This window comes from Gallinula chloropus (assembly GCF_964237585.1).
Source record: "Gallinula chloropus genome assembly, chromosome: 1".
Lineage (NCBI taxonomy): Eukaryota > Metazoa > Chordata > Aves > Gruiformes > Rallidae > Gallinula > Gallinula chloropus.
Genome location: NC_140085.1, coordinates 7778591 through 7794937, shown reverse-complemented (window position 1 = coordinate 7794937; position 16347 = coordinate 7778591). Strand labels below are relative to the sequence as shown.

The 16347-nt window shown below is 49.4% G+C and overlaps 1 protein-coding gene across 1 annotated transcript in view; it reads left to right on the top strand.

The window, feature by feature from the left end:
• FRMD4A (FERM domain containing 4A) overlaps positions 1-16347 on the top strand; it is a gene marked incomplete at its 5' end in the record, with an annotated part of 377986 nt that overhangs the window by 337402 nt on the left and 24237 nt on the right. The window contains 3 exons of the mRNA XM_084266245.1: positions 5256-5332; positions 9465-9603; positions 15517-15658. Coding sequence (XP_084122371.1) covers positions 5256-5332; positions 9465-9603; positions 15517-15658 — 358 coding nt within the window. The remainder of the gene's footprint in view (positions 1-5255; positions 5333-9464; positions 9604-15516; positions 15659-16347) is intronic.

Genomic DNA, 16347 nt, shown 5'->3' with positions numbered 1-16347 from the left:
ATAGACCCAATGCAAAACAGTTCACGCTGTGTCCACACAGGTTGTCCAGCATGCTGCCCAGTTCAGTGCCAAACCCAGCTCTTCTGGGCACACCAGGCAAGAGGCAGTATCAGGGAGCCAGTATCCTAACCCCGGGACAGAGATGCCCACTGAAGGTACTATTTGAGCATGTTCCTCTAGGAACCATAATCCAGAGAGCACTGTGCACAAACAGCCAGTGCTGCCCTGCTCTCTGTCCTGTCCCTGAGCTGCATGGCAATACATAAGTCAACAACAGCCAGGGGTTCCCAAATGTATGGTGTGGCCCCTCCAGGGCATACTCAGGCAAGGCTTCCCAAGCACAAAAGGACAGAGGACATCCCAGTGCCTACCTGGTCCCTCACCTCAGCTCCCCACACCTCAGCAAAGTCCAGGTCACCCAGGACATGAGTGGCCAAGCCAGAAACAATCCAGTTTCATTCACAAAACACCCTCCATTCTTTATCAGGAGCCTCTGGCATTTTTCAAATGCTCTTACACTGACCCTACCTCCTGCTGTGTGCAAACTCCACGGCACTGGCCCCACAGTCAATAAAAATGGGAAAAACTTTCTTCAGGCTCACATGGCTGAAACGGATGCAGATCCCTGGTCCTTCTCCAGGCTCAGCTTAATTAGGGACCCGCCAGCAAACCACAAGTGTGCTCACAAAAGAAGCTTGCGTCTGAAGGGCTTTGACTGCAGCTCTTTGTAACTAGTCACAAACATCTGGTCCCTGGCAAGCTTGCCTGTCTCTTGGAAGGGCTTTCCAATGAGAAAATTCCTGTAGCTTGCACCTGAATTCTCCACAGCACACCATGCAGCGCTCGGATCTCTCCCCTGGCTCCTCTTCCAGGCTGCCAGCTCTGCAGAAAAGCCATTTCTGGCACTGGTTTCCCCTCCATAGCCTCCCCACCCACCCCAATGCATTTTAAACAGTACACATGGTCCAACAGGGAACAATTATTCCCTTGAATGTTTGTGGGTTGATAAGCAGTTTTGCAAATTCAAGTGATAGTGTTGGTTCCAGTTTTATTGGCACGACCAAACAGAGCCCACGGTGAGGGACAGTTTCCCCAGAGGAGGAGAGAATAAGGGTAATTCTTTTCTCCTCTTTTAGTAGCCCCTTTCACACACATGCATGAGTGTGCAGCTGTGCTCAAAGGCTGGTCTCAGGGAAACTTCCTTAAGTATCTATTGAAGATTAAATGATCTCATGCGCAGCCTGTAATGATGGCCACTACCAAAAATTGTTCCCATCTGAAGCTGTATGATCTGAAATGGGCTGCTGACCTCAGAAGAGATCCCAGTGGGCAAAGCACCACATCACAGAGACTCAGCCCACCGCAAGCACCACTAATTGTGTCCTAGTCTGCAGGCTCTGAGCAAAGGCAGTTACTAAAGGGCAGGGGAACTGTGCACTCAGCTTGTGTTACCAAGTGACTGAGCCTCGTTTCTGGCATGTTTGGGGAGATGTTGTCCCTGCTGTAGGGTACCTTTTGTCTGGCAGAAGTCACTATGCCCCTAACATAACACCAGTAAGGCCAATATGAACTGTCACACCCACCAGGTGACATTGGATTTGTCCCTGAAAATCAACCAAAACCAATCATAACCCAAATAACCCAAAACCAGACCCACACTCAGTGTAGGAAGAGGCAAACCTGCCATGAACACGGATGCTTTGACTTAAACCAGCCCCAAAAACCAGCACACATCTGTTGTTGCTGCATTTCTGCAAGACTGCTGAAATTACGAGCAGCTCCCTGCCGTGGCTCATATTCCCCAGTGAAGGTTGTAAGCACCAGCATGGTAAAAGGATCTTGATGGGTAAAAATTATGCTTCCATTTAAGAAGACCCACTAATGGCACTTTGTGCATCTGTCACTGAATTAACAACATCAATTTGAAAGCATACGTAAGCTGGCCAACTGGTGAAGGGAACAGCTTGCTTACATTAGGAGGTCTGGCTGAAGGGAGACCTTAGGATTTGTTTCTCCTGGGGGATTGTGATCAGCCAAGAGGCAAGTGGGTATTTTCTTGTGGGTGTCCATGTTTTTGCAGGTTGGGTTCCTTAGGTATAGGAAGGGTGAGACCTCTCAGATCAGTGAAAGGAGTGGGAGAGGCTGCAGAATAATATTCGGGGAGCAAAGGGAGGGCAGTTACAGCAATGGTAAAACTCACATGTATGTTCTGCAGAGTAGGGCTATGGAAAGAGAGACAAACACAGGTTGTGGGGTTACTTTCACCCCCCACACACACCCTTCCAAGAGTCTGGATTTACCTCCTTCCACACCCTGCCAAGAAAAACAAAGAAACTAAATATAAAAGTGCTGCGATCTGGGGAGCTGCTCCAGTGCCCGAAACGTAGATGTCAAATACTGGTTTAAGCACTGCTGGGGATCCAAGACATCTGCACGGGGCTGGCAGATACAGCACCGGATCTACGGCAGGCTCCCTCCCTCCTGGGGCAGCAGCCAGGGGCCAGGCTGGGTACCCCGAGGCATGGAAAATGGCACCCGACGCCTACGTTCGGGCATCTGAACAGCTCCCCCGGAGCCCTGTGTGTTTGGACAGTTGGAGTTAATCATGGAAGGGAAATGGAGCTGCAGTTAACGAACTGAGCACTGTGAGGTTTGGTAGCAGAGAGGATTAAAATGGAAAAGGAGTGGAGCGCAGGGCAGAGTCCAGCAGAGCCCGGGGGAGGAAGATGGGGACAAGAGTGTCCAGGGAGAGCAGCTGCCAGCAGCTCAGAGAAAGATTTTAAATTCCTTCTGTGCCACGCCGAAGTTTAGTCATAAATGACAACGGGGGACCCAAGGACAGAGGGATATTTTCTGAAGGGTGTGATCTGCTGGTTTTGTAGACTCTTATGTGTTCCACATGTCTGAGCGCCTCCCAAACACGTCCGCTGCACATGCCGTGTGGCACGGCCGCATGATCCTCCCCGCCTTGTGGACAGGCATCTGGAAGCCCAGGGGGATGTTTTCGGCAGCCCACATGGCAGTCTCAGGCTTGACCCGGGTTGTTGTCAGTGGGAGTTTCGGCCCCAAACTTCCTTTTCATGCCTTTGAAGCTGGGCTACAGCTCCCTGGGTGCTTGCAGGGGAGACAGACTTCAAGCTCAGTCCTCCGCTCCCAGCTTAACTCTTTCACCCCCACATTTGTCCTCCCTTAGTGAGTAAAACTGCTGTGTTTCATTTGCTGGTTCCAACTTTTATGCAGGGATTCGTTTTTCCAGTGGAGCAATAAAACAGTCCTCCAAAGAGAGTGTAGCCCAGGGCACGCTCTCCTACCCTCCTGCAACACAGTCACAGAGCACCGGACAGCTCAGCACCCTCCTTACCTTCTTCCTTCCAAACATTCCATTAAAGAAAGAGAGAAAGAGAGGAAGGGAAGGGAAGGGAAGGGAAGGGAAGGGAAGGGAAGGGAAGGGAAGGGAAGGGAAGGGAAGGGAAGGGAAGGGAAGGGAAGGGAAGGGAAGGGAAGGGAAGGGAAGGGAAGGGAGAAAGAAAAGAAAGAAAAGAAAGAAAAGAAAGAAAAGAAAGAAAGAAAGAAAGAAAGAAAGAAAGAAAGAAAGAAAGAAAGAAAGAAAGAAAGAAAGAAAGAAAGAAAGAAAGAAAGAAAGAAAGAAAGAAAGAAAGAAAGAAAGAAAGAAAGAAAGAAAGAAAGAAAGAAAGAAAGAAAGAAAGAAAGAAAGAAAGAAAGAAAGAAAGAAAGTCAAAACAAATAAAGCAAAACCCCTATTGTCAGACACTTTTACGAACACAAATAATTTAAATTTTGCTGCCTCTAAAGTATTAGTGACTAGAAGATGTCTGGTTCCCTGCAGTGGCTTGTTTTATTTGCTAGATTTCACCTCCACCAGCAGCTTAATCAGTGCAAATCAAATTACGCCTCCTGTTTACTTATCTGCAGAGCGCTGACACTGGCAAGCGGCTTATCTCGGCATGGCAGGAGCCAGCGCCTTCCTCGGGGGTAGGACAGGAACTCCACAGAAGCTGCTCGTAGTGGGAGAGGGAGTATAAATCAGGGAAAGCTCTGCTGGCTCTGCTCCCCGGCACCGAGGTTACTTGCTAAGGGCAGCGGCGGGAAGATGAAGTACGAGATGCGCAGGGGTGGAGGTTGCCTCCGCCCTGTGGATTAGCACCCTGGAAGCCAGGGTTTGGGGTTTGGCTTACTCATTTGTAAAGAGGAGGAGGAGGTGGTGGACCTGTCTGCAGCGGTGACGGCGCGGTGGTTTGCAGAGCTGACACCGTGTTTTGCAGTCACCACCACGTCCTTTATGCTGCTTCTGAGGTCAGTCCTCTTTCCTCCCTGGGAGACAGGGGTTACTTCATGGCAAAGGTGTGGGGACTGTGTAAGTGCATCCCACTGCCTCGGAGCATGTTCACTCAGCAGGCAGGCAGAGACCCTGTGCCCCACGCTGACTTGGACAAGGGTGTGCAGCCAGCACCCAGGAGACACCTGCATTTTACTGCTGTGACTGCTTTGTGCCTCAGATTCATGCCTTGGTGACAGTGTTGGCTTTGTCTCTATGCTGCTTTGAGCTGCTCTGAGGAAGCAACCTGTAAAACACAGGCAGGAATATGATGAATATGATCTGTTGCTGCATTTTGCACTGCCGGGAACATGCGGGAACCCTGGGCACCGCCAACACGAGTCTGCCAGCACCTGGGATAGATAAACTGACTGCTCACCTTATGCTCCTGTGAGCTTTAGGTTGATCGCAGGGGTAAAAGCAAAGCTACGTCTTGCCCACTTCAGCAGCGCCGTGTAGGTCGCCTCCCTGGGGGTCTCCCCTAACACAGCCAGGCCACCTTCACTCCTCCGGGCTCTGCGCTGCACCCCTTGCCTGAGGAAAGGCTACTGTGTCAGGGGCCGAGGCACACCCGCTGCCCGCCCTCGAAGGACAAGCAGCGGCTGAATCCCGTTTTCCCCGTGGCTCGCACGTGTTTAAATCGTATTTCTCCCTGCAAAGTGAAACTGGCGCCTTCCCCGCCTCCCCCCCCGGCACCGAGCCCGCCGCAGGCAGCAGGGGCAGGGGCGGAGCGCGCCGCCCGCCCCCGGGGGCTGCCCCGCGGCTCCTGGGCGGGGGGCGCGGGCGGGACGCGGGGCCGAGCCGGGGCGGAGCGGAGTGGGGCAGCCCCGCCGCAGCGCCGGGAGGAAGCGCCGCGCCGGGCAGGGCTGGGTGAGGAGGGTTTTCGCGGAGGCGCCTCACCCCCTTCTTCTCCCCGCAGATCTTCCAATGGAGGCAGCTGGAGAACCTCTATTTCCGCGAGAAGAAGTTCTCCGTGGAGGTGCACGACCCGCGCAGGTGAGTGACGAGCCGCGCCGAACCGAGCCGTGCCGAGACGAACCGAGCCGTGCTGAGCCGAGCCGTGCCGTGCTGTGCCGAGCCGTGCTGAGCCGAGCCGTGCCGTGCCGTGCCCAGCCGAGTCGAACCGATCCGTGCCGGGTCAGCCGAGCGTGCTGTGCCGGGCTCGGCGGCGCCGAGCCGGGTGGTGGCACAGCCCCCCTGAGCTGTGCCGGGCTCACAGCGCTTGGTGGCAAAGAACATCGGGTACCGAGCGGGGGTTGCTGCGTCCTTCCAGCGGGACATTCTGTGTTCGGGTGGGTGTTTTTGAGGATGTGCTTCCCCTCAGATCCTAGCGGGTTGGTTGCTTTTTCCTTCCCTCTATTTTGGCACCTTTGCCCCCCGGGGCTGTGCAGCCCAGGGGCTGGAACCCCCGTGCGTGGCAAGGCTTGTCCCCGTGTTACACTTCAAACCTGGAGATGGGCAACAGATTTTGTACTCACATGGTTCCTTGTAAATAAATATTCAGTAGTGCAGCTGAAAGGAATGGCGCAGTACCAGAGGTTTACCGGCAGTCTGGCTGAAAGCCCATCGGTCTTTTTGGCACAGGCGTCTCCTTTTTCTTACTTCAGAGACCTAACGTGGGAGAGAGTGAGTTCGAGCGACTGTGCTGCATCTCATCAGTGCGTTCTGAACCCCTTGCTCATTTACTTTAGTGGGTGGTTACTGCAGACAGTGACCAGTGTTTCTATTGCTCTGTAAGTTGTTCTTGCTAAAAGCAGCGTGTCCCACTTGGAAGGGATGAACACAGCTGATGGAAGCCAGCTCTCTTCCCTGACTGTTTTGATGTGCCGCTGGTAGTAGCGTGTTTTGCTGATCACTCTGCTGTGATCCTGTTTCACCTGTTTACCATGCCTATCTGTCTGCTAACGTGTGTTTTTATTAGGTGAATTTTGCATGGAGTTTCTGTGCCTGTTGGCCCTGATAGGAACATGGTTGCACCAGTGCAATGGTGCCTGTTTCCATAGGTGTATTTTGTTAAAGCAAAAACTGAGTAGAGCAACTCCAGGTCAGCAGAGGTTGAAGCATCTGCTTAATATTAGGCATGTAAATAGTTGTGTGAAATCTAGCAGAGCAAATTTCCAAAATTGAGAATATGCTGGGAGATGTTCCAGCAGCAGGAGCTGGGGGTGGTGCCCTCCTTCCCCCATGGAGCGGGTGAGGTGTCAGAAACGCGTGCAGCAAGCAAGGAGCAGTGAGACACCCCTAAACACCCAGGCTGTTTCCTGTAAGCACCCACAGCAAGGAAAAGAAAGCACATAGCTCTGGGATGTTAAAATCATGATGATATTTGCAACTCAGTGTCATATATGAAATGGAACCAAACAGAGGAACTTCTTCTGTCTCGTTTGTCTTTCGATGATCGGAATTACTGACACAGAAGAGCTTCCGTTTTTTGTTCCATTGCACTGCTGCTCTGGCTCAACAACACCAGGAGGACAAAACCCTGTCCCAGGTTGTCAGCCTGGTATTACCTTGTGGCAAGGGAATTCAGCTGGTTGATTTTCATATCCAGAGAGTACCACCACCCAGGTCACACTGGTATGCTAGCTGTAAAGCAGCAAGGCACCCTGCAGTGGCGTGGTGAGAACGCAGTTCAGGTTGTAGTCTCCCAGCCAAGTGGGATGGACTCCTGTGAGGAGTTGTTCAGCATATGGAGGTGGAGGAGTAGCCAACAGAGTGCTCTCTCTGCATTCTTCTTTGTGTAGCCAAACCAGAGCCTGAGTCAGCGAAGCCACACTCATAGGAGAGCAAACACAGCTCCATGGTTGTGGCCAGGGCTCTGCAGCACAATGTGTGTTTTTAAGGCCTGCCTCTGCCCATGGCTTCCTGTCCCAGACAAGCCATTTAACCTCTCTTCATCGTGGTTTCTTATCCCATAAAGGAGGGAAATTAGACATTTCAGGGGGTATCAACAGGGTTAATTCTACAGCACGTGTAGAAGCATGGAGGAAAGTCATGGTAAAAACAACCACGGGCCATCTTTCACAGGTCTCCAAAAGACAGCTGTGAAGAGCAACTCCACAGCTCTGACCAGCCAGGTCTGCAGGCTATCTAACAGGATCTGCAGTTTTAATGGGAAACTTGCACAGATCCCAAAAAGAAAAAGAAGGGAAAAAAAAAATTGGAAGTCACTGCTTTTAACATAGAAGGTGAATGGCTTTGCAGAGTATGTTTCTGAGAGTTCAGAAATAGTAACTGCATTTGAACTGAATGGGATGACATTAGAATTGAGGTTTGAGTGGGTTAATGCCTAAGAACCGTGTATGCCAACATGCTGCAGTGGTTTGTGTCCCTTAAACCAACATAAAGCATCCAGAATTGAATCCCCTCTCCAACCTGGTTGTGCACTTAACAGCACAACCTTCTTCCCTATCCAGTGATAGGGATGATGCAGCCCAGCACCCATCCTCATCAGGACCATCACCCACTGTCCTGCAGCATCCATGGGGAGTTTTATCAAAAAGACGATACTTGTGACGGGACAGGGTCTTAATGCTCCAGTCTCCTGGAGAGGGCTGAGAACAGGGTAATGCTGAAACATGAGATGCTGGTTGTTTTAGACCTTGTTTGCATTGGCTTCAGCTGTTTTCTCAGAGAAATCTCACTCTGACTTGTAGCTTCACAATTTGCCTTTAACACATTTTGCAGCACTGAAAAGGCCCTGTCACGAGAGCTGTCATCCCTCTCCCAAGATGAATCTGTCCAGCAGTTCCCATTTCACTGCAGTTTCTCTTTTCTTTCATTCTTGGCTTTACCATAACTTTCTCGGTCCGTCTGCCTTCCCTATCCATATTGACCTCCTACTCTGGACAGGGCAGCAGCCCACTGGCACCAGAGAAGAGCTGGCCAGTGCAGATTTAGGAGGGGAACCAGTGCCTTAACAGACTTGAGCACTTCCAAGTGCTGGGAGAGGAATTGACCATGCCTTGCACTGCTCAATAGAATCCTTGGGCTGTCCTGCAGTGTCACCTCCACACCTGCATCACACAATGTGCCTGCTGCCCCTGGACTGTGGCAGCTCCCCCACAGCACCCCCTACCCCCAGGCTGTCTCTTGCACAAGCCGCTCTTCACCATCCACACGTCCCTACGGGAAAGGCTGTAAGAGAAGTGTCACGTTTCTGAGGTAGCCTCTGTACCCATCTCATAATCACACTCTACTGTAAGACTTTCTAACAGACTGGAAAAGAAGACCTCACTTATCTGGGGCTGTGTAGATTGGTGGCTTGGTTTACTCCAGCCAGTGAGATGTCCCTGCAGTGAGAGGGGTTCTGCAGAGCAGGGAGCTGCGAGCCTGTGTGTGCTGGTGTCGGGGGTCCTTCTGCTGGTGGGGTTAGAGTTGAGGAGGAATAATTAAGTAGGTTTGTACGGCTGTGTAAGCATGTGGAAACCTAACCTGTGGGTTTTGCTAATATTTGAGGACAACTGGGAGTCCCAGAAAGGAAACATTTAGCTCGTATTTTCCCTGGTTTTATATTCACTCAGCTAATTGCTGAGTAACATTCTTCTCTCCGGGGCTCTGGGCAGCTCCTCTGAGCCTCACAACCCTTTCCCATACCGCGTGGCAAGTCCTGCTACCTCTGTTTGCAAGTGGGGAAATCAAGGTAACTGAACAGTTTCTTCCACATTCTCTAAGGTAGCTGCTGATCCTGTGGATCTTTAGTTGTCATCTGAGTCCAAATATTTGAGAGTCACCATCCAAAAGCAGAGGTAGTGGAGGGTGTGAGGACTTGTCCTTAGGTGTCTCGGCATGCAGTGAGACACACGGGATTTGTACGTGCTTTGGCATTGGTGACTCTCCTGAGACACATAGCAGGTCAGCATCAGCTCAGCCAAACCCAGAAATGCAGTCTGAACTGGACAGACTGGGTGATCTTTACTGTTAGTCCTCCAAAGCTTGCTAATGTGAGGAGTAACTCAAAGTAAATGCTCTCCTGGCTTGAGTAGCTATTTGTTGCTTTTCTGTTGCTGTACAAGGGTGTGTGCAGCAAAGACAGCAGCTTCTGCTATGAGCTGTCTCTGGTAGGTTCTGCCACAGAAAACTCAGGAAACCTTAGTGTAACCCCAGTTCATTCTTTTCTCCTCTCCAGGGCATCTGTGACCAGGAGGACTTTTGGGCATAGTGGCATCGCTGTGCATACGTGGTACGCCTGTCCAGCACTAATAAAGTCTATCTGGGCTATGGCCATTAGTCAACATCAGTTCTACCTGGACAGAAAGCAAAGCAAGGTAAGTGTGTTGAAGGTGGGAAGGGCATGTTGCAGTGGGTGTGTCTTGCCCTAGGGTCCCAGCAAGGTCAAGTCCAGAGACTGTCTCCTTTTCTACCCTTCCTTTCCACTTGGGATCAAAAAAAGGCAAATTGACTCAGAATAGCTGCTGGCTTTGGCCAGGTTGAGGGAATTTGTATAGAATTCATGTCATGCAAGTGAGGATTGAGGGAAAGGTGGTACTGAACTGTGGCCAGATTGGAAGAGCCGTAAGCAGACAGGACCATGTCTATGTTTGGGTGGTTTCCACATGTCTTCTGGTTCTTGAACTCTGTCATAAAGTTAGAGCAGCTTCCAGCAACTGAGGTCAAAGGAGCTTCACACTCTATCTCTGTTTCTACATCCTTCTTGCTGTCCCTTGCTTTTTACTATGGTATTTTCCTGGGCATGAGGGATAGGGATATTATTTCTCTCTCCCTCTCAGAGAGGCAGGACACTGAAACCCTTACAAGGAACTGTCTTGACCTGGCTGCTCAATCCATGAAGGAAGGCACCCTGAAAACAGAGGAGTGTGTGTTTTCCCTCCAGTTCCTTTCATTAACAGTAATTTTAGGCATACCCAGAGCAGATCATTGTGATCACTTTGAGACAGAAGAGAGACTTTTCATGCAGATGTCCCTCTCTGTGTGAACGTGCTAGTGTAAGGCTTTTCAGAGAAGACAAGCAATATATTTGAGTGGGTACCTGTTTAGACAGCTGCCAGCATCAACCACTATCTCTGATGAGATGGCAGGAGTCTGCAGAATGATACTCCTCAAAGAGGCTGAAACAAACAAGCTTAGCACCTTACTATTGCTGAAAACACTGCCCACATTTTCAGTCAGGGTCTGCTCAGGCACAGGCCCTGGCGCTGGCAAATCTCTTCATGAGCCAGTTTAGCTCACTAAACTGACAGAAAGATCTTCCTTTTCCCTGTTTTTCTTTGCTGTGTTACTTTTCTTCCAGTTCAGTGAATTGAACTGAAATTATGTGAAGGGCCATCAGTGCACTCTGGGTCCAGCTCACTATAAACCCTTCTGACACTGCTTTCCCCATCATGATCTCCATGACTTTAGGTTAGATAGGACTTCTGGCTGGATGCCTTAGGCAGAACACATAGTTACACCCAGTTTGGTCACGTCCCATCTAATGCAAAAAGCCAGGGTTCATCTTAGTTGCTGAGCTGGATTGAATGTAGGGATGCAGCTAACTTCCCTAAGCACCAGCTGTCAGCATGGATGAAACTGCATGCTCACCTGATACCAGGTACTGCTTTCCTGTCCCTCTCTGCTGCTCAGCACCACCAGAGCAATGCAGAACTCGCTCTGTTTTGCTCTCAACAAAAACAACTTAGCAGACAAACAGAAGTTTATTTTTTTTACTTTTAGGCAGATAGATTTGCTGATCTAGCTGCAAGGTATTTAGGTCACAAGCAGGGAACAAACAAAAGGAGGTTCCCTCCTCCTCCCATTTCTTTGGTATAAAAAACTGGGTCTCTTAAATGCCCAGGACTTCCCTTCAGTGACTTCTTTTGTTGTTGGCAGATTGTGTTTCAATCTGATCTCCCCTCTCTCACACTCCTACAGACAGCACCACCCACCAGCCCTCGTTTGTCAACCTGTCACGTCTGTGGCTGTGTCAGTGTGCTTTGCACAATAATCCTGGTGCTCATGCTGAGGCTTTGAAGTTAAGGCATACAAACATTTTTGTCTCTTTCTCTTAAGGGAGCTGGTATTTTAGTTTGTTGTCCTTGTCTTTGGCACAACACTGTCAAGATTGAGAGATCATCACTTTTAATTGATCTGTTTAGTTCATCCAGCAGGTCACTTCAGGATACTGTGTTCATATGAAAACTGGTAAAGCATATTCCAGAGTGGGGAGGTACAAAATGTCTTTGTTTTGGCTCTCAAGGGCTTAGACAAACATTTATTTGAGTTTCAGGTCGCATGGCTTCATGTCCCCTTAAATCTCAGTTCCCCACTTAAGCTGAATCCCCAACTTCAAAGCAAAACTTAGATATGCCTTCCTTTCATGTCCACACTTGGCATTTCATACCGTTTTGAGGAAAGAAAAATAAAAACAAACTTAAAAAGAAAAAGCCTGCTGGAGCTCACTGCAACCGAGCCTGCTCTCCAGTGATGTACATTAAATGGTAGGAGATGTGACACAGTGATAAAGCCAGGTTGAACTCCAGGCTTCTCACATAACTGGGTGCCAGCTGGATTTGGACCTTCCTCACAGCTCCACTGGAAAAGCCTCCTCACTAGATTTTAAAAAGAAATAAAATGGGCTTTGCCTGGGTTTTGACCCCTTTGCAAGGAAATAAGGTCCCAGCCTTCTTTGCTGCCTCACTCCGTGTTGAACTCCTGCCAGCTCGCTGAGTTCCCAGCATCTCGCTCCCTGCTGATCTGTCTCTCTCTCCCCACAATTGAAGCGTAACGTGGAGACTGAAAAGATCCCCAGCTTTACGAGTGAACATGTCAGCATGCAGAACTCCTGTCAGCTTCCCTTTTTTTCAGGAGACAGATGAAGCAGGACTTCAAGGCATGTCTTTGCTCTGTTGACTGCACCTAGTCAATCAAGCGCTTGGCCTAGAAGCCTTGAGAAGTCCCATTTTTGTGGGAATTTCCAACAGCACGTTCCTCCAAGCACAAGGCATTTTTGGCTGAATGAACAGAAAATAGGCCAAGGGTTTCAAAAAATCACCTGCAGCGAAGCCTCATCGCTGCAAGTAAGAGGGATAAATTCATCCCTCGTGTCCATCTACTCTTGCTTTTCACTGATGGATTTTTCTTCACCCTCTGACCCTGTCAGAGCAGCACTGGGGATCAGTTTGGCCCCATGCTTTGAAATGACTCATGAATGAGCCAGTCTTCCTCCATGTAAATGAGACTTGGCAGGTCTGTGCTAAGTGCTTTAACATTTTTGAGCCTGGAGGGACTGCGGGGCCTGAGGGAGCGCTAATGGGATGTAATCTAGCTTTCCACTATTGTGCTGTCAGGACAGCTCCTTGCCCAGACCTTGCGCTGGCTGCTGCTAAGTGGCCTGTATGAAATGAGCTGTTGGTCTGATTCCTGACGCTGATGAGTGGCTGTCCAAAGCAGAAGACCACCCGATGCTGATTGGCATTGCTGGAGGCAGCGGAGGCAGCGGGGATGGAGTGGTATGGAAAATTAACCCCATTCCTTTCAGGAGATGCTCAGTCCCAACTGTTCAGTGCAGGGTACCATTAGCACAGCTGTGATCAAGTCTTAAACCTTCACTGCTGGCTACAGCAGGTTTGGATTGCACCCTCTGTGGAGGAAGATCACTCTGCTCTGCTGATTCCCTATCTGCTCTTTTCTGGTTTGCTTTTCCTCTTTTCTGGCTCCAGGGATGCCCAGCTTTGTTCTTGCACTGTTCTTTCATTTGCCTCTACGTCAGGCACACTTCCAGCTGCTGCTGGCTTGGGCATGCTGGCCAGGACTACAGCCCCCAGCTGCATTGCCTTCTCTCAGCGTTTTAGTTAGTGCCTAGTCAAACAGGTAGGACCAGCGTGTGCTCTAATGTGCAATCTGAATATAAATGGAAATAAATTGTAGGGCTTCTTGCTGTAACTGTCCTACAAACAGAGGAAAACCGCTGCCTCACAGAGCGGCAGGGTAGGATCTGTCTGTGCAGACATGGGTTTTGTCTCCTTCTCAGGCATCCACTGCAAGAATTTGGTGTGTACAGATACTGGGTTGGATCAGTATGGCTGTTCCTGGGGTTATATAAGGCATATGTAGCCCTACATATTGGGACCATACAGCCTATATACACCTGTAAGGGATAAATCACCAGGGCAGCAGCAGCCTGAAGACTTGTTATCTCCAAAGATTGCAGCAAGACAGCATTCATGCTCAGGCTCCTTATCAAGACAAGTCTTCAGTAGCAGGAAATCTTGTTAGATAAAAGCAGTGGCTTTCCTCTTCACCTAGAACTAACCTCCCAGAGCTATTTAGGGACCTTCTGTCACAGACCTTGTTTCCAACCAGAAACATCAGATCCTTCTCCTGGTGCTGATTTTGGGGAGGAGCTGCTGGAAGTGAGAAGTGTCTAACTGGTTTTATCAGTAGTTTAAGAGGGTCAGTGCTGGTTGCCTGATCTGGTCTGGCATCTTGGCAGGTTGTTCAGCCTCTGCGCTCAAATGAGTGAGTGCACACACCCTGCTCCTGGTGGTTGTTGTGGATATAAACTTGAAAGGCATTTGGGTACCTCTGAGTGGTAATGATGGAGCCTAGAAATAACCAAGAATATTAAATTATGATAATACTTCTGAGGATGTTTTCATTATCAGGCTCTTCCAGTGCTGTCTTTGTTTGCATTCTTGGATTAGTCTTAAAAATACAGTGTGCAACAGGGAAACATTTTACTTCCCTTATTATTTCACTGATGTGCAGACAGACACAGGGGATCACTAAGAACTTTACCTTAAGTGTCCTACCCAAAGCCCCACAGCAGATCAATAAGTGAGCAAAGAGTGAAGCTTGGTGTGGTGAGCATTCAGCCATCAGTTCAGACTCAGTTCTTGTTAAAAATTCCCAGGAATGTGAAGTACACTGAAAATCCCATCATGGCAAGCATTTCTTGTAGTCCCATCTTGTGTTAGCACCAGTAGGACCAGGTAGCTCTGGCAGTTGCCATTTTAAGGTGATCCTGAGGTTGTATTGGTCAGAAAAACTGTTATGGCCACCCACGACACCCTCATATGTAGGGGTCATCTCCCTGGTAGTGCCAGGGTTATAACTGAAGGGCCATCCCAAGAACTTTGATCAATGTTCTGATCCTCTTGTTCATGACAAGTGCCTAGATGCTGATAGCATGGCCTGGAGAAAGATGGCGAAGTGTTAACATTGGGGTTTGTACTGGAGAGGCAAGGCAGCCACTAGGACTGAGTGAGCCCAACCCCGTGAGCAGCCCACATGCTCATTTCATTGCTCAGTGCCACTGACCCCTTTGCCCTGAACATTTCCTGTCTTTGTTAGTTCTGTGGGCATAACCACAACTGAGCTTACTGCTCAACAAAGAGAAAGTTCTGGAGTTGTCTCACTTGAACTTTCTCAGCATCTTGTTGTCTCAAATCTTTCCATAACCAATGGAGAAATTATAGTGTCTTAGGAAGCCCACTCAATCCCTCCTAAGATGGGAGGAAGACTAGATGATGATATGAGGTCCCTTCCAAGTGAAATTTCATTTCTCTTCCTCTTCTCTTTAGGTTTAGGCAGTACATACGTTTACTTTCCACTGGAGGTGCCTAGATTATTGACACTTGGTGGTGACTCCTTGCCCTAGTGTGGCCAGTTGCTGAGCTGGGGCTGGCTGTTGTTTCTCACTGGAGTAATGTTAATGTTTTGAAGAGGTCCCTCACAGTGTTGGCATTGCATGTGACTTGTTAGTCTCATCCATAACTTGAACATGTTTTCCTGCCAGTCCTTACTTCCAGCTTCTCATGACAACCCATTTAAGCAACGTCCTCACCGTATCTTGGTCCAAAGCTCATCACAGATTTGGGAAGGCCCCTCCTGACTTATTTTAGATGCTAGAGGTGGTCTTTAGACTTTGGGCTTTGCAGTTATGCTGGCATTTCTGAAGGTTTCCAATTGTATGCAGTAACTCCATACACAGTTTGTTTCAGAGGGAAAAATGTCCATGGCAAAGCAGAGAAAATAACAAACAACAGGAAGCAATGCCAGAATTGTACCCACTTAAGAATGTATAAAGTGCAGCAGTGATACTGTGCCAGCTTGCTTCTATTCATGTAAAATAATCCCAGTTTGCTGTGGAGCTCCATTTCCTGCCACAGCAAAAGGACTCTTTCCTTTTGTGAGCTTTAAAGAAGCCCTGTGTCATTACTAACTCCTGTGTCCATGTTCAGTCCAAGATTCATGCTGCAAGAAGCCTGAGTGAGATTGCGATTGACCTGACCGAAACGGGAACGCTCAAGACCTCAAAGCTGGCCAACATGGGGAGTAAAGGCAAGATTATCAGCGGCAGCAGCGGGAGTCTTCTGTCATCAGGTAGGTTCTTTGTCCTGTAACTGGAGAGAATAGGGTGGGCAGGGTCACAGCTGTGCTGTAATGGGGGGCAGGCAGAAGCTGCACTGCAGAAATTGAAGTCACTTCCCGTTAGCCTTTCTGTCTGTCCAGGTGTCTGTCGATCTCTCAGCACGTGTCCCCACAAACAGCACAGGCAACAGCCTCCCCCTCTTTCGTTACTGTTGCTCATTTCCTCTTTGGCCCCAGGATGTCATCCCCAACCTCTCACTTTCCAGCTGAGACCTCATCTCCCTCCACAGTTTCTCTACTGTAATTACCCCACAGCACCCAGCTCATCCCTAAGCAGATGCATTCCTGAAGGAACCACCAGCCAGCAATGAGGTTGACCAGCAGTCAACCAGTGCAGCTCAGTAGGAAAACTGAGGCTGGGAATCAGTTGTGTCCCTCAGCAGTGTTGAGGCAGTGTGGCTTCTTCAGAGAGTGCACATCTGCTTCAGCTCTGTGTTGCTGGAATTTGGCTGGTTTCTCACACTTCCCTAGCACTCCCCACCAAACAAGCACTGGGGACCTAGAGGTTTATTTTGATTGCTGACATCACCTTTCTGTATGAGGAAGATACAATCCATGAGAGAAACCCAAGAGAAGTTTGTGTGGAGGAGAGCTAGAGCATGAGAAGAGAAGGAGTTAGGAAGTTGTCCATATTTCTGTGG